This window comes from Brassica napus, chromosome C3 (genome assembly GCF_020379485.1).
Source record: "Brassica napus cultivar Da-Ae chromosome C3, Da-Ae, whole genome shotgun sequence".
NCBI lineage: Eukaryota > Viridiplantae > Streptophyta > Magnoliopsida > Brassicales > Brassicaceae > Brassica > Brassica napus.
Genome location: NC_063446.1, coordinates 40,846,234 through 40,873,045, shown reverse-complemented (window position 1 = coordinate 40,873,045; position 26,812 = coordinate 40,846,234). Strand labels below are relative to the sequence as shown.

Below are 26,812 nucleotides of genomic sequence, written 5' to 3'. Positions count from 1 at the left end.
GTCGTTACGTAGCGACCGAGCTCTCCCCGAAGCTCGGTCGCTACGTAGCGACCAAGCACGTAGCGACCGAGCTCTCACCGAAGCTCGGTTGCTACGTAGCGATCGAGCACGTACACAGCTCGGTTGCTACGTAGCGACCGAGCACTTACATGGCTCGGTCGCTACGTAGCGATCGAGCTCTCACCGAAGCTCGGTCGCTACATAGCGACCGTGCACGTACACGGCTGGGTCGCTACGTAGCGACCGAGCTCTCCCCGAAGCTCGGTCGCTACGTAGCGACCGAGCACATACACGGCTCGGTCGCTACGTAGTGATCGTGCTTTCTTAAAAATCAATACGACACGAATTCATGCATTCTCGTCTACTCTTTAATGCTATCTCCCGAAGACCGTAGCCAACCCATTTCATGTTTCTCGTCATTTGAAGTCATCAATCGAACTTTTAGATAAAAACCGCGGAAAATTCGTTTTTATCGAAAGAAGCCGTAATAAACGTTTCGAGTCAAACAACGGTCAAAGAGACCTAAGACGTGACTCGAAACCCACTTACGATTTCTTAACCAAAAGCCCATTAACCGTAGGACGGTTTATGCTTGGTTCGCAAGGAAAGATAAATGTCAAGTTTCCGCGGATAAGTACGAAGTATTCGAAGATAATTAGAAAAATCGGGAAAATGGAATATCTCCATTTTTAAGTTATGACGGCTTAAAGGCAGAAGAGGAAAAAGCGTAAACCAACCTAGGAACGAATATATAAAGGAGTCCTAGGCGAGAGGCACTGGAGGACTTTGTCGGGGAGAAAACTTAGCACTTAGAACATTTAGGCAATTTTCCGTTTTTGTTATTTCGAGCTGCGACTCAACTAGGTTTTGCAGTCTTAGGTTGTTAGAACTAGGAATCTCGCCGACAACTCTCATAGCCGAGGCTTCTACCTTGTTGTAACGTTCATACGCAAATTCGGAATAAGACACCTTTCGCTCTTTATTACGATTTCTTATTTTTCTCGTCTTTATTTCGTGTTTTGATTGCTTGACGTGTGGTTTAGCAGATATCCGGGACCTCTGGGAAATTAGGGTTTTTTTAATTTTTCTTATTTAAACGGAAATCGACGGTGCGAATTTCGGTTCTCAGAATAATATTATGTGATTGGTTAGATTTTTATTTAAGGTTCGCATTTTATCATAATTATAGTGGTGGTTACCGAAGCCAGACAAATAAAACAGAGTGGTCATCAAACTACTGTATTTATGTTTTCCATTCACATATAAATTCTATCGAACTATCATTGTCGATTATATATATCTATATATAGGCTGACAACAGAAAGGGAAATGCGTATCATTATTATTTATACATGTAACCTAGTTTTGTATGTAAAGTTTTACAAAAATATTGATCAAAAAATGAAATCTGAAACATCAAATCTTTAATAGTATCACCTATTCATTTTACAAATCACTACGTTTTCTTAAACGACCTGCCAAAATCCATATTATCTCACAATCACAACCTTGTACTTCTTTCTATTACTAAGATGTGATGTCATTAGTATATTAGATTATTAATTTAGAAAGAAAAGAGAGAAAAGTCATATAACAAGCTATGTTTTCGAATCTAGGACAGTAGATATATTCTCATGATATATGTTCAATCACTACATGGAACCAATAATAATATATAAAGAACGCGTAACCTACGTCTAGTACGTCATAGCAATGACATGATAAACATTTGAAATGTTCATATGTGGAAAGAAAATTAAATAACTGAATAGATAAGTTTTTTATCACCTCATGATTCGATAGTGATTAAACGTGACACCGAAGAAGATAAGTAGATATGACATTTTCCAAAATATTACGGAGAAAAAAATATATTCTTGACCAAATATACCGCGTTTTTTAAATGGAAGACTTCTTCTTATATAAGACGAGTATGTGATTATAGGTTTTATTATATTTCATTTGATATGTCATCGTCAGTGGTTTATGGTGATTATTGATTACGCTCCTTGTTAGGTCAATGATGTCTAGTATTTAGTTTAATAAAACTTTTTAAACATTTTTGGCTCCTGATTAATTAAAAATAGCAATTAATCTTCCTAATGTAATAATTTAATTTTGTTTTCTCCCCGTAAATGAAAAGAAAATACAAAGATTTTTTCGTCGTATATATATTACCACGGGTCCCAACTTTCGAAGCATTAAACCATCTTTCTCTGTTTAACGCTTCAGAGAAAACTCAGAAAGAAACAACTTTGGTAGACATGCAGACGAGCCGTTTACTCTCCCTTTCCTCCAACTCACCGAGCTTCGGCAGTTTCTCTTCCGCCGTAGACCTCGCCTCAATCGCCGCTCGAGTCGTGGAGGAGTTCAGAGACCAGGAGCAACGATCAGACTCCCACCGCGACAACAACGACGACGACGATGATAATAATTTCGAGTTCGCCTTCGACTGTCCTAGCCGCAGGTGCTCTCATCCCGTCGCTACTGCCGACGAGATTTTCTGTAACGGTCAGATCCGTCCGTCGAATCCTTACAGTGGTGGAACTGAGAATCCTCCGGTGGACGGAAAAAGCGGAGGAGAATCTCAACCGTCGCCTTCACCGAGACGTCGTCGTCCTGCGCTTAGAAAGTTGATGAGCGAAGAGCGAGATCCGACGTCGAATTCTTCGTCTGAGGAGACCGATGATGATCTATCCGGAGTTCCACCGGAGACTTACTGCGTTTGGACACCGAAACATTCGAGGGACGAAGATCTCCAACGACTCTCGTCTTCTCCATCGCATAGCAAGATCAAAAGCCACTCCGCGGGATTCTCGAAACGATGGAAGCTAAGGAATCTTCTCTACGTGAGAAGCAGCAGCGAAGGGAACGACAAGCTCGTGTTTCCGGCGCCGGTTAAGAAGGGAGATGAAACTGCTAGCTCCGATCAAGAAGAACAGCTGTCGAAGTCGAAGGTTGTGGTCGGAGAGGAAGAAAAGGAAAGCGAGGAGACGAAACGACAGCCGTTTGTGCCGTATAGAAAGGATATGATGGGGATAATAAAAAATGTTAATGGGCTTAGTCGTCATTTACGTCCTTTTTAAAAGGTGACGTGGATCTTGTGAAGGAGAGAAGAAACAAAAATCGAAGACGTGGACTTTAAGTGGGCTTCGGTTTCTTTTCCTTTTCCCTCTCTCTCTCAACCTTTTTCTTTTTGGTTTCATGGAAAATCTCGAGTGTTTGCGAGAAAGAAAGAAAGTGCATATTTTTTGAATAATTTTTAATCAAAAAACTCGATGTGTCGGTTTGGATTAGATGTAAGATTATCGGAAAAGAGACTAATGGTTATTATTCATTTTATTGTAAATATATCGTCATAGTGTTGAATTATTTCACCTAATTATATGATGGTTGGCAGATTCAAATGTCTACACGGTATATTACAAAAGCAAGACTACTTGATGACCTGATGTTTGTGTGTATTCTAGAATTCAAAACTTGGATAAATGTTTTATGTTTCTTTATTTGGACAAAAGAGTGTGGTCCTTTGACGTGTGGAATCTTCGCATATATACTTTTTTTATTACTTTATTATATAAAAATAGATATGGATGCATTTGTTAATTTGGATATAAAGCATTTCGGTGGATATTGTAAGAATGTTTGGTTTGCCTTGAGATAAGTTTCTATAAAGAGGTTTGTGTTCACATTATTGATTTGAGTCGCTTGAGTCATCCCAACTAACATAAAAATCAGAGTAAAATAATGTATTGGGAAGATTAGATGAATTTAATACTAGTCGTTGATTCTTTCATTATATAGTTGAAGTTTATGTTTAGTGGGAAATCCACAATGAAATTAATATTTTGGAACTATATAAAACTAGAATAGATTTCGGTTCACGACTTCACGTGGTTTAGTTTACTGCAATGGATTTCACATTTCACTTTGTTTGATTGGTAATTCTTACAGCAATGGTAACTTTAATGATTATCACTAAATTAAGTTGTAACTAGATTAATATCTGCGCCTTGCGCGAGATAAACATTATATATATAAATTATTTTATGTATTATATGTTCTTACATATTATGAAATAATAAATATATATTGAATAATTAAAAGTCAGTAACTATTACATATATAATTAAATTGGTGCGAACGTATAAATCAATTTTATTAATCCAAACAATTTTTTTTAAAAATTTGATAGGATATGTAGTAAAATTTAAATGATATTAACATACATAGTATATTTTTAATATTAATGTCTATTAAATGATGCTTTCTACTCATATATTTTTTTGATCATGTGTATCTTTAATAGCAAAAACTTTAAATTACCGATAACAAAATTTTCATTGTGAGATTAATAATTTTAGTAATTTATAATTTAAAAAAATTTATCAATGTTAGTTCAAAACTTTTATCAAAAAAAAATTATTCAAAGTAAATTTTGAAATTAAAATATTTATTTATTCAATATGATTTATAGTTTAATTTAGAATGATATATATACATATATATATTTTAAATATTAATAATTAATTAAATTAGACTTTTATTTATATGATTTTTTAATCATTTGTATTTTGTCATAACAAAAATTTTAAACTATAGATCACTAAAATTTGGATGTGAGACTTTTAACAGTTTTAGTAATTTATAGTCGTTTTTTTAAAATTCAAAATATAACATATACAGAAAAATTTAAATTTTTATAATATGGTTATTGTGATTTTTTAAAATTATTTTAATAGTTTAAAATTAAACAAATTTGATAGAAGATACATTATTTTTTATCAGATCTTTATTATTCAAAATCATTAATTATCATATATCTTTTAGCCATATTAGGCAATTTCGTAATCTTTATTTAAGGAAATAATAAATGATATTAATAATAAATTTATGGTTAGTTTAATAAAAAGCTTATTGTATAATTAGATGGACCAACATATTTCTCTAATAATTCTAAGAATCATCCTAGTAATGACACGTGACTACAAAAAGAAATTGTAATGTTTCACAAATAATATATAGGGATATAAAGGCGGCAAATATGAACGTCTTACCAACCAAATATACGCAAGTATTAAGTATCTCAGATTCTCACTATAACAACTCTTATTGCTTAATTTATAATCAAAATACAATATAGAGTGTAACCTACGTACAAGTTTATACATGTGTCTTTTAGAAAACGCAGCAGCGCCTCAGATAAACTGGTAACACGAATGATAAGAAGATAAGATTATGAAGAGTATGACTTGCAAGTTACGATTAATGATTACTTACATGATCATAGATCGGGCAATTGTTTTCATAGTATGTTTATTAATAATAGCTTATGTAAAAGAACATCATCATTTCGAAATAATGAGCCGACAAAATAAACATTTTTGTTGTTCGACATCGCTTTTACCAAATGAATTATTAATCTAAATGTGAATATGTTTCATATATGACTTGCAAGTTTAAATAATTCCTAATGATTTTAGCGGTGGGAGTAGGTTAAGAAGAGTGGATTGTTGTCTTTATTCCTACTCTTAAGACAAAATGATCGTGATTAGTTTTCTTAATCCAAATCTATTCTTGGTGAAGATCATTAGAGGTGGTGTTCTAAAACCGCTAGGCACTCAATTTCTAAAGCTTAATTATATACACCGACACCTAAACGGATTTCGACGGATATATGATTTTACATTAAATATCAATATAAAATTTATATATATATATATATATATATATATTAGTTTTATAAAAATGAACATAAAATATACTTTAAATATAATTTTATGTATAAAAATATAGTTTAGTATATGAATCATTTTAATTTATAATAAATTAAGCATGTTTACGTATATAAAAATGATAAATTTATAAATTTAAAATTATTTACTATGTGCAAGAACTTTAACTGTTTAAATAATTTTATAAATGGATCTGTTGTAGAAGTGATTCTAACGTTCATTTATTTGAGATGATGTAGGAAGAGGTGGAGATCATGGATGTTACGGTTGAGGCGGTTAAAACAATTTTTCTCTTTGCAGAGAAGAAATAAACTGTTTTTGTTATGAATCATGAAGTGGATGGTCCATAACCCAGACCATACAAGTTCAAGGCTAGTCAATTGGGGGTTTACATCCAGCCACATGGAAGAACCATTCAACCTTAGTTTTTATGAGTTTGACCATGTCATTATGTAGAGTCTCTTTGTAATCAATTCTCCCTTTGACTCCACCTTGTATGAACCACTATATATAGTGGTGTAAGCAATAAGAAATATACAACACATTCTTACAAATCTTCTCTCAAATCTTAACACGTTATCAGCACGAGACTCTCTCCACCTGAGCAATCCCATCCGCCGGCGATCATCTCTTTTCTGGCCATCTCTTCCGGCCCTCAGCCTTGCTCCGCCGGCCAAGTCTATCTCTCTCACGGTTTTCCGGCCAGCTCCTCCACCTCTCTCTCAACCACCTCAATCCGCGGATCACTCCCTCTCTCTCACGGTGGTCCATTCAGAATCCTTGTGGTGTAAAAGGTAAACTAATCAAAACCTAAAGATCTAAGAACATCATATATCTGAATCTTGGATCTATATGAATCCTAAAACTTATAAAAATCTATAGATCTAAAATTATCTCAAATGTTAATCTTGAATCTAAGATATATATGAATTTTGATTCTAAAATTATTTGAATCTCTAAAGATCTAAGAATCTCTAAAAACTTATAAAACTTATTAATAATCTAAGATCTATATGAATCTTGTTTCTAAGAACTATTTGAATCATAAAAAATATTAGAGAAAATCATAAAATCATAAGCCTTTAAATCGGCTCTCCCTTTTTCTCCTATTTGATCCAACCTTAAATCCGGATTGTCTAAAGGATCAAAACCCATAATCAAACCCTTTGAGCATCCGCATCACCAGCTATTCTAGCAGGATGAATAAGCCGGCCATCAAAAACCTCACCATCAAAATCCTTAAATCTAAATATGTATCTTGATGGTCATTATACATATCAATCCCCTAAATCCTTCTTGCTTGGTTTTCTCAACCAGCAAATCCAAAATTCAAAACAATCAAAAACATCCTGAGCCATATTCGGCCAGATTCTTTGAAAATCAGTCAAACCAAATAAACCGAAATAAATCCTAATCAATGCATATCTTTGACCATTGATGTTTGTTTTTGTAACTGATAAAATTTTAAAAACTTTTCTGATTTTATAAATGCATATTTAATTTTTATAAATGCATATTTGATTTTAATAAATGCATATCTTTGACTAGGTAGTATTTTAAAAATTATAACCTATAGTCTTGATTTAAATTAATATGTCATAAGATAAAATAAATTCTGGTTTGATATCATTTGATCACATTATTGTTTGTCAAAATTTATCTATATCTTAACCGGCCTTGAAATCGGTTCATTATAGTTTGAACAAATGATATAAATTTATCTTGATCTAATACCAACCTTAAAACCGGATTTTGTGATGATTAAATCATATACTGAACATTGATCACATAGTTGCTTGTTAAATTAATCTTGATCTAAAACCATCCTTGAAGACTGATTTTGTGATGATTGAATTATATACTGATCTTATATGCATACCTGATAGCATCTATTAGATTAGTAAATCATTAGATCAAACTTGGATTATTTTGAACCAACCTTTTTCCATGCATCCGATTGTCATTTTGTTAAAACCAATCATGCATGCTTGCATATCATTGACTATTCTGATCATGGTGCATTTAAATTAAAATTTAATTGATTCATATTGCTTGCATCTAATTGATTCATATTGCTTGCATCTAATTAGATTAAATCGATTATTGTTTAAACTAAGCATGTTTGCTTTAATTGAAATAATAAACCTGCCTTGAAACCAAATTGATTGAAAATCTAATTGAATTTGTTCTAGACATATCCTGAAAATTGTAAAATTTTCTTGTCTTGGTTTACCCTGTAAAAGGGGGAAGGAATCGTTTTTTGCTTTATGATCTTTGAAAACCAAATATTCTCATGCATTAGGAATCACACATATAGATTGTTTAAGTCCAATGCTTAGTTTTGAACATGCATTCAGCTTTTTCTTGATCCATGCATTTGCTTGATTTCATCCATCTTGCTTGATCTCATTTAATGAAATGATGATTGATCCTTATTCAAATTCTAAAGGGCCTTAATACCCTATATATATAATCAATCCAATTTGAATTATAATTAAAAGGATTACTAGATGCAATGATCAATTGATCATTCTCATACTAAGATTGCTTAAGCAAATAGATTATATGATTTGGGGGAAAGCCTTATTGAAATCATATACATTGATTTATTCTATTGCTTACATAGAATTCTGAGTGCTTGAATTACTCGTTAAATATTCAGATGTCGAGATTTGAACCCTCAGATTACTCTGCCCTAAATCTTTCTGGAGATAATTACCTAGAATGGATAAAGAATACTCTTGTTGCCCTGAGATCCTGAGGACTCGGACAATGCATCAATGAGTACAATGATATCATTGACAGTGAAAGGCATAGAGCTATAACGATTATTCGTTATCATCTCACTGAGGAACTAAGAGACATGTATCTCCATGTTGAGGATCCTTGTGACCTTTGGTTACAGTTAAGGAAAAGGTTCAAACCGGTATCGTGGCAAAAGGCCAACCATGAATGGGAGATCCTCAGATTCCAGGATTTTGAATCCGTGGACAAATATAATTCTGCTCTGATGGATATTGCTTATAGTCTTGAACTATGTGGTGAAAGGATAACACATTATTCTTTATTATATAAGACCTACTCCACATTCCACCCTAAGGATGTGATGTTGTTACACACGCCTAAGAAGTTCACCACTCATAATGACCTTTTGTCATATCTTTTGGCTTCTGAACAAAGAAAGCAGAAAATCAAAGATACCATCAACAGATTTGACAAGCTTCAGAAAAGATACATTGAGCTAAAAAATAATGAGATGAGGCCTCCTATAGCTGATGAAGCTGAAGTTGAGCGCCATATGGCAACACATGCATTGTGAAGGCCATATTATATAATTGTCTTTTGACATTCTCATTTTCATGTTTCCTGAGTTTATGTTTCATGAATTGCTTTGATACTTTGCTTTATACACAACTTCATTAATAAAATGAATTACTTTGAGTTCATCATTATCTTATTCAAACTGTTGTTTGATAAGAAACTATATCTATATGCCTTTATTGTGCCAAGATAAATATGATTGAGGATTAATACCCCAACTCACTTTTCCAAAGAGTTCAAAGAAGCCTTTGACAAATGGCACGACATGCTCTGCCATCCAGGCTCAGTTATAAAATACTCTTGAACTCAACTGGACATTCCTTGAAAGAAAGAAAAGAAGCTCGACCAAGGCTTTGCCTAAATGGCATTATATTCATCCTATAAGGTCCATTGAATTAAGTAGAGAAAATGGTTTCCAACAATGGACAAAAGGGAATAAGAGTACCTAAATTAAAATCGCCTAAGTGGTCGAGACTACATTCTCTATTGATCTAGTGATCAATATGATATTAGGCAAATAGCCAGGGCAATCATGTTTGATTAACCCACGAAATTTATCACTTAGATGGCATTACCATACTTAGCCATTCGGATTATGATGCAAATATTTAAAAGGGCACAAATGTTATCCCATAAGATCTCACGTGTGTGCAATATATCTATGCACAAGGGAATTTATTGTCCCAAGCACCACGAATTTGAGTATGTTCATGAGGGGGAGTGAGGACAAATCCCATGATACATGACCATACTAAAATCCGTGAAACATGGTCCACAACCATATTACATATTGGTTGAATTTGATATAAAGACCATTACCTATAAGGTTCAAATTCTAAAAGTCCATATGCTTGGGGACACCATGAGTTATAAAAGAATGAACCTGCATCAGGCCATAGTAATTATATCAGGCCATATAAGTGATCATAGATATTCCCACCTCAGACTGATACGGGTCATGAGTCCAGACATATATCATCTTAAGATATTATGAAAGAATCCACCACAAATATATGTGCCATCTAAGATCATGTGATCTTAGAATCTCATAAAGAGGATTGGGAATATATGTTGGATATATATTATGAATATACTTTCTCCATAAGTTTAAAAGAAACCTTGAGCCAAAATGGGTGATCTAATTATAGGCCAAGGAACAAGGATTACATAAGGTTTATGAATCCGAATATCCAACAATGAAAGGAGAAAAGTAATAAGCTGGTATAAAGAATGATAAAGAATGGTATCTACCATCTGGTATCAACCATCAATGTCTTGGCAAAGATCCTCGGACTAGAAAATAATTTATAGACGTCCATATGCTACAATGATAGCAAAATAAAATGCCAGACACATTGACCCGAGAGAAAGAATGACTATGTCATCCCAGCTTAGCACCACACGGTTTTGATGTTTTAAAGACACAACCAAGTTGCTACAAAGTCTATATAAGATAGACCAAATAAATGTTCCAAATAAAGTTCCATAAATTCTAAGGAACCTCGGAAAGAAAGAAAGGTGCATGAGATAAAATCCGAGTTTTATTAAAGGGAACCATTCCAGACATTGAGATATAAGGCTGGCCAGCTGAACAACTAGGTATCATACCATATAGCTTGGGACGCCAAGTTATAAGGTTATTAAGGTCCTAGATAATGAAATCTCAAATTGATTTATACCATGTCTGGAACTATATATATATATATATATATAAGTGTGTCGACACATACATTCATAGAAAATGCGCAAGTATGTAGCACATGAATACAAAGATATGTATCGAGGATCATAAACCCACACAAGAGTACTCATAATGAATAATGAAAGAAACGTGGGGTTTAAAGTGATATATAAAAGGCGTATTGTCCAGTGAATATATAAATCCTGAAAGAAGGATAAATCGTGAGACAGACCGGGAAAAGTCTATATAATCCAATGTGGTGGATACTACTACATAATTCACTACATATGATGTCTGGAAGAAATTCAAAAGATGTAGTATACTATATATGACTCACTGGATGATGATGATAATATTATTGGTACCAAAAGGTTTACCAAATGATATTGAGCTCAGAATCAAAAGATGAGAAAAGAAGTTCTCTTGAACAGCATTTTCCTAAAGTTGTTCATGGACTGAATTAAATTACTACATGTAAGCAAGTGAAGAGTTCTATAAGAACAATTCAAATCAGTCCATAGAGGAATTTTAAATTCCTTGTGTTTTATACTAACCAGCCTAAGATAGGTTAAATGGTTATTCATTAAACCTTAGAAAAGGTTATAGACCATCACCACAAATTAGCCAAATTTTGGTAATACTTATGGTTGGTCGAATTCTCAGCATGAACCAACCAAGCTGTGGTATGAATGAATAAGCTATCATAAAGATAAGCTATAAGATCAAAGTTCATCTTTGAACAAAAGGTATAGGACCACATTATGCGTCCATATGCGACCCAACGGGTCTGACCATCATATATGAAGATAATGCAGCTTGCATTGCTCAACTCAAAGACGGGTATATCAAAGGTGACTGAACCAAACATATTCTACCCAAGTTCTTCTTTACCCATGAGTTGCAGAAAGCTGGAGAGGTCAACGTCCTTCAGATCCGGTCTAGTGAAAACTCAGCCGACCTCTTCACCAATTCATTTCCCTCTTGCACATTCAGGAAGTTCACGCAACAAGATTGGCACGCGTAGACTCAAGGACCTTCAGTGATGTCCAAATCAGGGGAGTAATGTGTGTTGTACTCTTTTTCCTTTCTCTGGTTTTCCTTTTTACCACATTGGGTTTTGGATTTTCTGGGAGAGGTTTTAATGAGGCAACATTAGCATGTTACAAACCCTATATGGTTATGGTATCCAAGGGGGAGTGTTATGAATCATGAAGTGGATGGTCCATAACCTAGACCATACAAGTTCAAGACTGGAGTCCATTGGGGGTTTACATCCAGCCACATGGAAGATCCATTCAACCTTAGTCTTTATGAGTTTGACCATGTCATTATATAGAGTATCTTTGTAATCAATTCTCCCTTTGACTCCACCTTGTATGAACCACTATATATAGTGGTGTAAGCAATAATAAATATACAACACATTCTCACAAATCTTCTCTCAAATCTTAACAGTTTTGCTTTAGTTATTTTTATTTTTTAATAATTTTTAAACATGCCACATGTCAAAATATTATTGGTATAGTGACTTACGCTTTAATATATAAAGGATGTTTAAAATCCACTTAGGTGTCCGCATAAATCGCATAATATCCACTAACGCTAGCATTTGAACTAACTAAATTCACACAAAATATTGTATTACATAAAAACGGCACAGCTTATACACCGCCTAAGCGACAGCTTATACCGTATTTTAGAATACTGTAGAGGACAAACTTATAAGCTCTTATATCTTGCAGTAGTCTTAACATTGATATTCTGAGAGAAACTATGGTTATTTTTGTAAAAGATGGCAAACAACAACCACTTTCTACATATCACATTAAATGATGCTTTAGTGAAAAAATTACATGAGTCGATGTCGTTTTCATTATTTTTGTTTGACCAATTGTGTTATTATTGGTTAAATTATGTTTACGTAAGTAATAAAAGGATTTTTTATTTAACTAAATAAAATTACATAAATACGTAAGTAATTAAAAGGATTTTATTTTTTTTAACTAATATTTTTCAATTTGTGATTACTATATAACGCTTAGCCGCTGTCGCTTAGACCGCACCCTCTACAGTGAAGAAAACTATGGTTATTTTTGTAACAGGTGGCACTCGACAACTACTTTCTCCATATCATACTAAATGATGCTTTAGTAAAAAAAATACATGAGTCGACGTCGATTTCATAGTTTTTTTGTTTGATCAATTGTATTATTATTGGTTAAATTATGTTCCCATAAGTGATAAAATGATTTTTAATTGTATAATTTTTTTAAAATTATATATTTTTTTAATTTGTGTGCAAAAGCCTTTAAATATCAATTTCAAGGGGAAAAATTATCAGTTTTATTGGTTTATGGGTTTAAAATACCGGTTTGACTTTGTTCGGATCACAGACAAATTAGGTACAACTTAGAATCAGTAATCCTTGCCAAAAACGGTGTTTAAAGTAACACAGTCGCTGCACTAATCTTCTTTCCATCATTTCTTATTATTCACTTGGCTCCAACAAGTATTTAATCATCATGCAGGAACTGGCCTCGCACCAGAAGAAAGCTGTACATTCGCAGCGTATTCACGCGCCCACAAGTCATAGTGAACAATCTCTTCAAGAGACGGCGATGTTACCAACTCACTTCGATGCTTATCACATGTTAATTCCACCACCTTGAAGATATCCAAATAACTTATCCTGTAAACAAAAACAACGTTATACGGTTTCAAGAACACCCGAGATGAACCCACTTTTAAAAAAACTTACTTTTCATCAATGAACATTTCAACAGCTTTCTCGTTAGCTGCACTGAGAACTCCAGTCATAGTACCTCCAGCTCGTCCCGCAGCATAAGCAAGATCCATTGATGGATATTTCACATTATCTGGTTTCTTGAATGTCAACGAACCCAGTCTGCCCACAATCACACAATCTTAAACCACCGTTTGGTTTTTATATATATAAACCGAACCAAAATATATAGCTGTGGTTAGCTTACTTGCAAAGGTCAAGTCTTGGCCAAGTTACTTCAGAACAAGGAACCCTATCGGGCCATGACATGGTGTAGAGAATCGGCAAACGCATATCAGGCCATCCCAGTTGAGCAAGCACAGATGAATCCTATCGAACAAAAAACGTTAAAACCCTGTTTCTGAAAACCATAAGATGGAAATGAAGTTTTGTTTTCAGAAGCAAGACCTGAGTTTCAATCATGGAGTGTATGATACTCTGAGGATGAATGACAATCTCTATATCGTCATACTCAGCTCCAAACAAATAATGAGCTTCAATGACCTCAAGACCCTGGTTTCAAGAAAGTCAAGAACTCACATCTTACCACCTTGATCAAATGTTACTTTTTTAAATCAAAAGTTTAGTTCGAGAAAAAAGAACCTTGTTGAAAAGCGTAGCTGAGTCGACTGTGATTTTCTTTCCCATGCTCCAGTTAGGATGCTTCAACGCATCTGCTACTTTAACTTCCTTGAGCTTTTCAACTGGCCAATCTCTATAACCAACATCCAGTTTTCTTATTTAACCAAAAGAGTTATAGAGAGCGAGAAGAATAGCACACAGATGTTGAAGCAAACCTAAAAGCTCCACCAGATGCAGTCAAGATTATCTTGCGCAAAGCGCCTTCAGGCAAACCTTGAATACACTATAAAAGAAGAAAACAGGAATCACTCAATTAGCCAGAGATAGAAAAGTTGTTTAAGGCGAAGATGTATAAGTCTAATACCTGAAATATAGCTGAATGTTCTGAATCAGCTGGAAGGATCTTAACATTATGTTTGTTGGCAAGTGGAAGCACGAAGGGACCACCTGCTATTAGTGTCTCTTTGTTTGCAAGGGCAATGTCCTTCCCCGCTTCAATTGCAGCAACCGTAGGCTGCATGCAAAAAAAAGCAACTTTCAAGTTCATATTCTCTAAATAAGGTTTTTTACTTGGTAACAAAATACATTAGAGTTTATTATACCTTTAGACCTGCGCAACCTACTATACCTGTAACAACAGTTACAGCGTCAGGGTGACGGGCAACCTCAATGACTCCTTGCTCCCCAGGAATGATCTCAGGTTTATAGTCCAAACCGGCTAAAGCATCTTTAAGCTCATCGACCAATGACTCTTTTCTAACAGCAACCAATGCAGGTTTAAATCTCTTTACCTGCAACCATAATATAGAGGTTTCTCGAGATCACTGAAGGTGTAGAAACTAAGTAACTAGTTTACAATATCTTTTTAATGGTTGTGCCACTGAAACTGGCGAGTAAAATTGATGCCAGGATAGTCTAAAGGATGGTTGAAAAAAAAATCTAAACAAGAAGCTGATTTCACGGTTTGACCTGGCTGCACAACTAGTTTAGAGTATCTTGCTAATGACACTACCACTTAAGAGGGAGATACAACTAATTCCGGGAGGTCTTAAACAATGAATTGGAGACAGTAATTACTGTAAACTAACACATAATGCCTAATTTTACCTGATCAGCAAGGAGAGCAACATTCGAACCAGCAGCTAGAGCCACGACTCTAAATTTGTCAGGATTCTCAGCCACAATATCCAATGTCTGCCCAAAAAAAAAAAAAAACACAAGACTCTGTAATCAATAAGAATGATTAGTCTCATCCAAACACTTCTACTAGGAAATCACTAGGCATTAATAATGATATGGTAAAAAAGAAAAAAACTCTCTCTTTCTTTGTGCCTGCCTAGTCATCTTAAACATAATTTACAGTCAGGTACGAGTAAGCAAAGAAGCAAAACAATGTCCGTATAATCCAAGCTATGGAGCTAGAGTAGTGATAGAGAACCTGAGTGCCAATAGAACCAGTAGATCCAACGATGGAGATGGGTTTAGGTCCATCCCAAGATTGACGAGGCGGCTCGGGAATAGCTCTCCCAGGCCATGCCGGAGGAGGTTGCTGCTGCTGCACTTTCACGGAACACTTGACGACTCCTTTTCCAAAACTTCTCCCTTGATTCCTCTTCCTCAAACTACACCCACCTGTGACAACTCCAAAGATGTAAACTTTAAACTCTCAATTAACCCAAAAGTATCCATCCTACTTTGAGAGTTGAACCACCCGATTAGTGTCTCAATTCGAAGAATTTACAAAGAATCAGATCATATGTCACAGTTTGAAGATACCCAGATGTCGAAATTCATAAGAGCATACGAAAAACTATTGAAAGATTAAAGCTTTTCTAATCTAAAAGAGATTTTGGAGAGAAACCTGGAAGTTTGGGGGTTTGGGTGAACCTGGAGGTATCCAAGAAGCAAAGAGATATGGATTCAGCCGATGGAGAGAGTGAGTTAAGTGTCATCATCCGTCTGTCTTTTCAAACAAATCGAATCTTTTTCCAGAGAGAACCCACTACTCAGTGTTTTGATTCAGTTCGATGATAGAGAGAAGAACAAGCATTCAACAGTGAGAGAGAGAGATGATAAGAAGAATATTAATGGATTAGTGGTAGGATCGCAATTTGAATGGTTCACGACATTTTCTCAATTTATTTAATATCGTGTTTTTAACATTGTTATTGCTAAGATCCGACTTTTTGGGGTTTTTACTTTTTAGTCAAAGCAATTTCTATTAAGGTAACGACAACAAGTTGTAAAGGGTAAAGTATGCTGTCCCCATTTTTCTTTGGTTATTAAATATGGAAGAATATCTTTAAAATACTGTGTTATGAACGTGTTAATTATATAGTTTTAAAAGCATCATTATTATTATACTTAATATAAAGAAAATGACAAAAGTAACGGTTTACGTTTCGTGATACCTGTCGTCTTCTTCAGTCAGCAACAGCAACTTAGTTATGTGTCTTGATCTTTGATTATTAGGATAGTTAGCATTTTTGCTAGTCATGATTTGTGTTATTACTCAGCCTATTTAGTTTAAACTTTTAACCAATGCCAAATGCCAGGCCCATTATGGTGGATGGGCCAGATAATAGAACTAAAAACCACACGACAAGCCATTATCCCATCTTCTTCTCTTGGTGTGACTGTGACCACCACACACACAATCATAAGAATTGGGAGCGCAGAATAAAAACAAAGGATGGTTTCAGAAGCTTATTAATCTCTGCCTCGATATGGGCAATATCTGATCATCATCGTCTTCATCTTCGCTTTTTTTTTTTTTATATATCACTCGTTTTCGGACTTCGATTCGGCTTTCTCTTTCGCCGCTCGGGTGAGCTGGTGCGATGGCAACTCCTTCCGATTTTCCTCTTTCTCCGCCCGATGATAAATCCCCGATTCCAGGTTTCGATCACAGCCTCTCTACTAATCTTTTCCGATTGATTCTCACACTATTTGTCTCGATGCTTGCTGTTACCCTGATTAAACTATTACGATCACTTAGTTACTGATTCAACCATGTTCAATCGTTTGTTAATTCTTTTATGTATCGTTCGTTAACCTGATGTGTTGGTTGTTTACAGAGGTTGTTACAACGCCTTCGCCTACTCCTCCTACAACTGAGGCTCAGCAAGCCAGCATCGCTCAAGAAACTCCTAAGCAGCAGGACTCTCCCCCCTCCGTCTTTAAGAACTCTGAACCATTACGGGAGGATCAGATTCAGAACGCCATCAAGTTCCTTTCTCACCCCAGAGTTAGAGGATCCCCTGTCATACACAGAAGGTCCTTTCTCGAGAGGAAAGGCCTCACCAAGGAAGAGATTGACGAAGCTTTCCGCCGTGTCCCTGTAAGCTTCTTAACCTTTTCTCCATTCCTTTTCCTCGTCCATCTTCAATGGCTTAGTAATGTAAACATCTTAATCATAGGACCCATCACCAAGTTCGCAGCCAACGGTTAGCACTCAAGGTAAATAAACGAGACTTATGTTCTTTTTTTATGACACGGCGTTTCAGTGGAGCCCTTTTTATGATTTTTTTTTATATTTTTGTTACAAACAGATGGACAGAAAGCAGTGTCTAATGTTCAGCCACAAGGGCAGGTACAAGCCATGCAGCCTGCTCCCGTTGTTATGGTTCCACCTCCGAGTTTGCTCTCCCGCTTTCGCTGGTACCATGCTGCTCTTGCTGTCGGAGTTTTAGCTGCTTCTGGTGCCGGAACTGCTGTTTTTGTCAAGGTACCGACTGACCTCAAACTCCTTTGTTATCTTCATTTCTATGCAGAGTATTAACGTGATTGTATTATGATTATACTTAGCACGTTATGTAAAGAAATAATATGGTTAGGCCATAACTGATATATGGAAGATTAACACTTTTGGAACTCATTGTTTCATTCTGCCATTTTGACTTGACCACCAGCACATTCATATCTGGATTGCTAGATGTGTTTCAATGCCTCCGTGTGGATTGCAAGTTTCTAGTTTAAATTTATTTCTACCAAAATCAACATCATACTGAAGTGAGATTTGTTCTTGTTTCAGAAATCTCTCATCCCCAGAATAAAATCGTGGGTCCGCAGAATCATGTTGGAAGAAGAAACTGATCCTCTGAAGAAAGCTGATGCAAAACCTAGCTTAGCTGAAGAAGCTGTAGCTGCAGCCAAAGCTGCTTCGGCGGCTGCTTCTGATGTAGCCAGGGTTAGTCAGGAAATGATGATAACGAAGAGTGAAGGTAGATATGTTTGTTCTTTTCTTTTCTGTGGTTTTATCTTTTTCCAACGAAACCAAATTTGTGCCAATGTTTCTTGTCAGAGAGGAAATATTTTGAGGACTTAACGCGCCTGTTAGGCGTCCAAGTACAAGAAATGAAGTCTTTGAGCAATAATATCCGTAATCTCGAAGGTAAGTGTACAGGCTTTATCGAAAACAGAAGATCTAGTATTCATACTTGCATCTTATTTTGAACAGTTACAAGCTTATTCTTTATCAGGAGCCATAGAGGCTCTAGGTGTCTAATGTTTGCTTGATATTAAGAGCCGCGGTCGAAAGAGTAATCTTCTATTTCTACTTCTTACTTTCAGGGAATTACAACAACCTCCCCAAGGTTTATTCAGCTGACCAAGAGGTTTATGGTGGTGGTTTGGTCAAAACTTCTGCAGAAAGGGTGAGTTTAAGGTCCAAGGGTTTTGGAATAGTCTTTGATGCATAGAGAGTAAATGATCCACAAACAGAAATAAAAACCCACAAGCACTTTTCGTTACAGGAGACTAGCCTTAACACTTTGTTGACTGTAAAGAAATAGAATTTGAAACCAAAACACCTCAGAGAGCACAGTTTTACTCCAATAAGCCTATAAGGTCTCTGGGATGTTTCTCACGACCAAGATTATATCCATCGTAGAAGAAACCTAACACCAAATCCAGTGATGAAATAAACTCTGTTATAAATAAAATAAAAATTGTGAATAAATTCTAAGACCAAATCCAATGATGGAATAACGGTATCATTGTTCTTGTCTTTTGTCATTCCTTAAGGCATTGTGTGTTTAGGTTGGACCAATTATTGAACATGGATGAAAGAAACAGAATCTGAAACCAAAACATCCTAAAATGAACAATGATCTTGCTCTCAGCTAAAAAACTAAGTACGCTTGAACTTGATATAGTATAGTCCTTTTGGTAACATTAGGAACGTTGATATGTGATGCAGAGATCCTATGCAAATGGCAGCAACATTGATTATGACACGCGCTCAGGTTACTTCTCTCTCTCTCTCTCTGGCTCAGTGTGCATTATGTTTTCTTGTAATTTATTAGGTTGTTCTCTCCAACTAATGAAATAATGAATAATACAGCACGGTCTGCTTCTCCTCCTCCTGCGCCACCAGCTGATTCTTCTATGCCCCCTCATCCGAAGTCATACATGGATGTACTGAAATCTCTAAAATTTGATGCAGATACCCTTTGAATTCCAGTTAAGCTTCATAACATTTAGTTGAAAACTGTTGATGTTGCAGATAATGTCTATGATCCAGAGAGGAGAGAAGCCTTCTAACATTCGAGTAATTTGACTACCATTTCTTTTGTTTGCACCATTTTTAGACCAACCTTATAGTTCATTGTGACAAAATTATCGCACTTTGACTCTAATACAGGAGATTAACGACATGCCACCAAATCCAAACCAGCAGCTTTCAAATCCTCGCATCGCTCCTAAAACTAAGGTACAAACTACAATGTTTCTGAATGATAATAAACAATAGTCTTTGTATTGTAGCTTCGTCAATTTTATATCTTGGCTGATTTGATTACTTATGATCTCTATTATCAGCCATGGGACTATGGCCAAGCGCCGCAAGAAGAGAATGCGAACGGTCCATGGTGGCAACCGAAAAATCCTAGATCCATGGATTTCGGCTATGAGACAACAGCTTCCAGGTCCATTGGGATCCAAAATGAAACAAACACAATGGAACCAGCAGCTCTCCCGAGGCAGCGATCATGGGTTCCTCCACAACCACCTCCAGTTGTTATGGCAGAAGCAGCCGAGGCCATTCGGCGTCCTAAGCCACAAGCTAAGATAGACCAAGAAGCAGCTGCCAGTGATGATCAGTCAGGTGTGAGCGACGAGTTACAGAAGATCACTAAGTTCTCTGAAACTGGTGGTGATGGATCAGGAAACTTGCAGATCACAGAGATCCAAGAAGAAAGAGAGCAGCAACAATTCAGCCAAGAAGGGAACTAAAATGATATTTGTGTTTCTTGATACAAAAAAATACATTTCCTATGGTACGTTATGTGGGGTTTGCTTGTAAGAGAACATGTACTTAGGTGTTGGGATTTGCCACCTACCTCAATTTAATAATAGTTATTAGAAGGAAACAAGTCAAAGCCTTGATTCACAAGTAACCTCAGTCATTTGATTGCTTGCCTTATTTTAAAATATATTGTAATATTGAGTAGCAAAGATCATTACCATGGTGGTTCCTAAGCTGTAAGAGCAACTATACAAAGACAAAAGAGTCATATCTGTTCTCAGGCAACACAAAAGGGGATATAATCAAGAGGAAGCATGAGTGAAGAGCCTGTAAGAAGAAATCAAAGCGCTGACCGCAAACGCCACAAACGCTATAAAAGAAACAGCGATAGAAGCGGTTGCCATTTGAGTAAAGTCATCTTTTCCCCAATTAGATACCCAATCATCAACTCGAGTAGCAGCGCATGAAGAAGCCGAGATCAGAAGATATGCAATAATCTAGAGAGAAAAAAGCTCATCAGAATCAATACGTTTGATCACCAATGCAAAACAATGTTTTTTTTTTTTTTTTTTTTTTTTTTTTAATTGCAAAACAATGTTAAAGCCTAAAGGCACTCACTTGATCCATGGAGAAGACGAAGATATCATGAAATCCACAGTTTAACATATAAGTCTCTTTAGCGATGTAGCAAGCAGCGTCGCAAGCTTCAAACGCAGAGTATACGAATGCTATAACGTTTACAGCCAAACAATACCTGCAAAAAAGATTAAGGAAGGGTTTCAATTATATATAAACCCTAAAAACGTGTGAAGAAGAAGAGGGTGACGTGACCTGTACTCTTTGTAACGATCATAAGAATCGCCGCTCCATCCTTTAGTTTTATCAGCCGCCATGATCGAAAACGAAATCACGCACAAAATCACTTCGCTCACTCTAAACCCTAGCGCCGCTATACTCACCAATTCATCTCGTCTCCCTCTGTTCACCGTCGTCGTCGTCGTCTCTCCGCCTCCAACCTTCCTCGTCGTGGTCTGTGGACCTTCCTCCCTCACCCAGCGATTGAACACCACCATAGACGACGGAGACTTCTCGGACGAAGAGTTCGTCGGGGCTCCTCTCGCGCTCCTCTGATGCCGCGGCGGAAACTGAGGAGGAGGCGGCGGAAGAGGCGGGAACTTACCGTCGGTTACAATCGCCTTGGGGTTGTCGAGTTTGAAAGGAGATCCCTCGGGGGAAACGTAACGGCTCTCCGGTGGATCTCCGGCATCTGAGAGAGGGGAATGAAATCGAAGAGGAGAGTGTGGTGATTCGATGTAGCTCTGTCCTTCCGAGTTCGATGAGGTAGTCCGCTTCATCGTCACTGGTTAGAGTATCTCCGGCGAAGATTGATTTGAGGAGCTTTTTGTGTGTTAATGTGCAGTGAGAAAGTGGTGGAGAAAAAATAAACTTTAACTCTCTTATATATTTCTTCGTGGAGAATTAAACTCGTTTTTGATGATCCAGTGTGATGCAGTATCAGTGTGCACCTGCACCTCGGATAATTTAGCCAATAACGTTTCCCCACGTGTTACAACTCGATAATCTAGCGTGCCGCGTGCACCCGTTACTTATGACGCAATCCATAAGATGTACAAGTTTTCGTGCATGTGTTACGCTCTGATTTTCTTTTCCCTTTTTACCATCATGAAGATTCCATTCCATACTGCTAAAGTAATCATCCTCAAAAATGTAAAAGATTTTAGTTAGAAATTGGCCTCTTTTTATTTCGACAGAAATAGGCCTTTAAATTACAAAAAAATATTTATAGCCTTCAAAATTTTAGATCCGATCTTAAAAATAACTAGGATACTGCCCACGTTTAAAAACACGGAATTATATTTTGTTGATAAATTTACTAACATGTTTAGGTATGGGCGTTTGGTTTTCGATTCACTTCCAGTTCAGTTGTAGTTTTTGGTGTTCTGTTCAAGATATATAAAACGTCACTAAATATACACATCATATATTTAATTATTCTTTAAAATTTATGTATCGTTTTCTCCTGTATATTACAAACCAAAGACATAAGCCAATTTTCGAATAAAAAATCAGCATAAAGGTTAAGGTAGTATAAGAAAAATACATAAAGAATATACATACACCAAGACCAAGGCTAAGCTAAAGTAAAGCATCATTGATCTCTATCAATTATTTTTTGTTTCTTGTCAAATCTTTTGTAGTTTTTTGAGCTTTCCCTTTTGAATCAAAATCAATAGATAATAATAAAAAGTAAAAAAAATATCAAAAGCATTGTTTTGCCTTTTGTTCTTTGTTTAAAGCACAAAGCAACCCACCCACTCCTATTTATTTATTTGTTTGTCTTTCCATATGAATCTTTCAAAATTTATATTACACTTTCTTTTTTCTTCTTATAATAATTACTTCTTTTTTTTGTTTGGAATAATCAACCACAGAGGCTGTTCTTGAACAGTTAGTTTCAATCAAATGATACGAAAGCGTGTAAGAATATAACATTATCAAAAGTGATTATAAGGATTGGTTCTGGTATATTTAATCTCTAAAAGGTAATTTCTTATAAGTTATAACTTAAGACTTATGTTGATGATATTGACATGAACAATTCTTGTTGCTGACAGAAAGGTAAAACACAAGCTAGTTTCTTACCTCATTGAGTTCACATCAATATATCAAACATCACTATTATTACTCTGACAAAACTATGATTTTGAAGATCATATAACAAATCTACGACTTCACTTTAGCTTATTAATATCTAAACTTAAACCTCAATATCATGTGTCTTTTTAATCACAATTGTATTTCAATTAATAATTCACAAAAAAGTGAAAAATTTAGGCACATTCGTTGGCATGGATGATTTTAATGTTGTTCATGTTTGGCTTACAAGAGTCTAAATAGCTACTATTACCCGAAATTCTAATGGTCTACCAAAATCCATAATCTCTCAGCTTGTTCATGATCCTATGACTCACTAACTTGTGCTTCAACTTATAGGAATTTCAGCATTTTCATAGTCTCACCAAACACTAGTGAGAAGTTTTTTTAGTTATACCTACAAGAAAGAAGAAACAAAAAAAAAACATAATTAAAAAGATGAAATTGACTATTAAAATGTGGAAAACACTAACAAAAATTAACAAACATCTTCTTGAAAACAAAACATAAACAACCATATCATATAAGATTTACTATACTACAAACCAATACTTATTCATGCAAACCTCAAATGTGTCATTCTTTCACTAACTTCATTTCGTCCGCAGCTGTTAACTTCGTTTTGCTCTGGCGGCCGCATCGTCCTCTTGCGGTCATCGGAGGTCCTCTTTCCTACTCCTTACCGTCTCTGTTCTCCATCTGGTGATCCTTGTTTCTTTCTCGGCAGAAGAGAGATTTTGCTATGCTCAGATCTATGAGTCTTTGTGTTAGATCTCGTGGGTTTTCGGTGGTTTGGCGGGCATGAAGAAGGTGTCCTCCTTCTCTCATGTTCACTTCCTGGTCGTCTTGGTTCTCTGGTCGTTATCTCGTGTTGTGGTGGTTCTCTCTTGAACGCGGGTGGTGTGGGCTGGTTTCTCCGGCATATGTCTCTGCTTACGGGAGAACTCGGTGTTTATTAGTGTTATGGTTCATTATGTTCGTTTCTCCGTTGCACTCATGTTTCCTCAGTGTGGTAGCATGGTGGACAGTGGTAAGCTGGTGAATAAATTGTGCTTATGAAGTGTATTATTTTGGTCTTGGTGGCAACGGTTCAGTCATGGTGTTAATCGTCGCTAATGGCAAATTATTGGCTGAGTTTCTCCGGCTCTAGCCCAACAGTTTGGAGTGTTCATGTTTACTTATATCTTGGGAAGTCGCAAGTGGACTTCGATAGCTTGGTACTAATATCAAAATGGAAGCGAATGGTTCTTAGTGTTGTTTCTTAGTATAGAGATGATTTCAACTTCGGTTATGACCGTAAACGCAAGTCTTCTCAGGATTCTATGTTGGTGTTTGGTCTCAGGAAGGAAGCAGTCTCAAACTATGGCCTGGCAGTGCTGCGTTTCTACGCTCAGCTGGTTCTTGGTTAGGAGTAGTCTTTGTATTCTTGTTCTGTATTGTGAAATTATTATATGGCATCTATTGATGTTACTTTCTAGACTTTACTTTTTATGTGTGTTTTCAGTTTTTTTTTACAGAATCGGTTCCTCATTGGACTTTTCCGTATGTGGAGAACATCTCGACCATTATGTAACTCTTTTATTTTGATATACAAACCCAGTGTTAAAAAAAAAACCTCAAATGTGTAGTACTAACACTAAAAAAAAAAATCATAAGATGAGAATTAGTTCCGATATATTAATTTCTAAAAGGCATTTTCTTATAATTCAAGACTCATGTTGATGATCATGACATCGGACAATCCTTGTTTATAACAGAAAAGTAAAACCCAAGATCGTTTCTTACTTCATCATTGATTTCACATCCATATATCTAACTTACGATTACAAAACTATGATGATTTAAAGATTATATAACAAAATTACGACTCCATTTTTTTGTAGAATTTACTAACACCTGCATTGCAATCTAAACTTGAACTTCAACATTATGTGTCTTTAATCATAACTGTATCTGAACTTAATAAACTAACAGAACTGAGATTAGTCACAGTTTGGTGGGTTTGTGCATTTATATACAGCAGATGCAGGTTGCTTATAGACAGGGATGCTGTCTGCATCTAACAATCTTACTTCTCCTGGTCCAAAATACAACTCTGAATGCCTTCGCAGGTCGAGGCCTTGAACACCAGCTTGTAAGATAGATAAGTTGTCTGAATCAGGCGATACAATGACGACCGTATCCTCTGAGTATTGAGTCTCGAGAATGGACATGAGCTGCGTCACACGCACGAATACATCTGACACACTCTCATTAGGCGTACCATCGGTTATAGGAGGAGGTTTTGTCTTCATCGATATTGAGTCTAATGCATACACCTGGCCAAAAACACAATAGTACAATACTTCAACCTAGGCATAGAAATTCGTACCGGTTTGGTTTGTTTCAGTTTCCAGTTTCCAGTTTTTCGGTTCTAGAATATAGTACTCATTCAGGTATTTAGGAAAACTGATTCAGTCACGATTCAGTCATTTTGGTTTTCAGTTCAGTTTAGGCAACAAAGTTGGAAACTGGTTAATATCCGAAATAATTTTGGATCCAATCCGGTTCTGGTTCGATTCTGAATTTTTGGTTAAGTCGGGCTAAAGTTAGAAATATAGATTTTTGGATTAAATATTAGAATTTTGGGGTTTCAGATAAAAAGTTGGATAATTCGGATAATTTATAAGATTTTCGGTTTATAAATAATAGTTTTAGAAATACTCGATTATTTGAAAACTAAATATAGTTAATATTTATAAGTATGTAAATTGTATTATAGAAATTTGGATACTCTTTAGGTTTTTCTTGATTCTAGAGATATAGAAATTTGGGCACTCTTCTTTGGTTCAGTTTGATTCTTCAGTTTTCGGATAAATGTGTCGTAGCCTACTTCAACATGTGCAAATGTCAAAATCTTACTTCTGATATGGAATCAAGCTTCTTGCCTTCGTAAGCTCCTAAACCGCGAGCATCAAGGAAGCTATATTCCGGAACTATATAGCTGCAATAAAATAACAATTAAACACGCTTAACCACCACAAAGATTAGATTCTAGAGTTGTATTATGTAACAACTACCTGCGACTAATCCCATTGATGGAAGCGATGATTTCAGCAGCCTGATAAGCTCTCTGTGTAATGGAAGGCCAGAGCCAACAGTTTCTGTCACATGCCCCCATTTCCTTTAACTGTAACGCAGCTCTCACCGTCTGCTTCTTACCTTTCTCCGACAATCCGCTATCTACCGATGTTTTGGCCACCGGGTTTGTGTTGATGACCCCCAAGCTTTCGTAATCAGATTCACCAGCTCTCACCAGGTAGTAACTTGTTTCAAGCAGAAACCAAAACACATCAAGAATCAAGAACAAGAACCAGAGGCTTGGGAGTCAGGTGTACGGTAATGAAACCAACTCTTCACTGTTCAGTGTGAACTGAAATCTCACCAATAACATGACAGTTTTATAGCAAGAGCATTCGTACCGATTAGAGAGACGGAGAGGGGGCATTTGAAAGAGGCCACGTGCGTGGACTGGTGCGATGGAGAGTGATGGTGCGGCGAGACATAAGGAGAGAGTCTTGAAAACGTATCTACGGGTAATCTGCGGCAAGGAAAGTAAACTCAGAGGAGTTTGGTATGTTTCCGGCGACGGAGGAGGATGTGCGGTGGTGGAGGCCGGTGATGATGATGACAACATAATTAAATCGTTGTCGGGAATATCTGGTCCTCCGTGTTTTAAAGCCACACAAAACCCACAATCGTTATCGCACATTCCGGTTTAGATGATTGGTTCGTTTCTAAAATCGAAT

At 36.1% G+C, this 26,812-nt stretch overlaps 5 protein-coding genes across 5 annotated transcripts; 2 read left to right on the top strand and 3 right to left on the bottom strand.

The window, feature by feature from the left end:
- Positions 1-1,980: 1,980 nt before the first annotated feature.
- BNACNNG70900D lies at positions 1,981-3,401 on the top strand. The gene has a single exon (XM_013865580.3). It carries the CDS (start codon positions 2,136-2,138, stop codon positions 3,084-3,086), a length of 951 nt encoding a protein of 316 aa, XP_013721034.2. The 5' UTR covers positions 1,981-2,135; the 3' UTR covers positions 3,087-3,401.
- Positions 3,402-13,056: 9,655 nt separating this feature from the next.
- On the bottom strand, positions 13,057-16,315 carry LOC106424859 (1-deoxy-D-xylulose 5-phosphate reductoisomerase, chloroplastic-like). The gene is made up of 11 exons (XM_048750730.1): positions 15,963-16,315; positions 15,540-15,733; positions 15,209-15,295; positions 14,704-14,892; positions 14,466-14,615; positions 14,317-14,384; positions 14,123-14,234; positions 13,928-14,032; positions 13,728-13,849; positions 13,496-13,642; positions 13,057-13,426 (listed from the first exon to the last, which is right to left on the bottom strand). The coding sequence occupies exons 1-11, from the start codon at positions 16,054-16,056 to the stop codon at positions 13,258-13,260; spliced, it is 1,437 nt and encodes a 478-aa protein (XP_048606687.1). The 5' UTR covers positions 16,057-16,315; the 3' UTR covers positions 13,057-13,257.
- A 399-nt stretch (positions 16,316-16,714) lies between these two features.
- Positions 16,715-20,475, top strand: LOC106424892 (peroxisomal membrane protein PEX14). Its single transcript, XM_013865634.3, has 12 exons — positions 16,715-16,999; positions 17,179-17,441; positions 17,521-17,560; positions 17,653-17,828; positions 18,135-18,324; positions 18,405-18,494; positions 18,674-18,756; positions 19,302-19,347; positions 19,446-19,519; positions 19,608-19,652; positions 19,746-19,814; positions 19,922-20,475. The coding sequence occupies exons 1-12, from the start codon at positions 16,942-16,944 to the stop codon at positions 20,333-20,335; spliced, it is 1,548 nt and encodes a 515-aa protein (XP_013721088.1). The 5' UTR covers positions 16,715-16,941; the 3' UTR covers positions 20,336-20,475.
- Positions 20,476-20,484: 9 nt separating this feature from the next.
- LOC106424893 (CASP-like protein 4A2) lies at positions 20,485-21,798 on the bottom strand. The gene is made up of 3 exons (XM_013865635.3): positions 21,180-21,798; positions 20,967-21,102; positions 20,485-20,845 (listed from the first exon to the last, which is right to left on the bottom strand). Exons 1-3 carry the CDS (start codon positions 21,701-21,703, stop codon positions 20,651-20,653), a joined length of 855 nt encoding a protein of 284 aa, XP_013721089.2. The 5' UTR covers positions 21,704-21,798; the 3' UTR covers positions 20,485-20,650.
- Positions 21,799-24,925: 3,127 nt separating this feature from the next.
- Positions 24,926-26,791, bottom strand: LOC106424815. Its single transcript, XM_013865561.3, has 4 exons — positions 26,486-26,791; positions 26,084-26,329; positions 25,926-26,007; positions 24,926-25,342 (listed from the first exon to the last, which is right to left on the bottom strand). The coding sequence occupies exons 1-4, from the start codon at positions 26,773-26,775 to the stop codon at positions 25,007-25,009; spliced, it is 954 nt and encodes a 317-aa protein (XP_013721015.3). The 5' UTR covers positions 26,776-26,791; the 3' UTR covers positions 24,926-25,006.
- Positions 26,792-26,812: the final 21 nt, after the last annotated feature.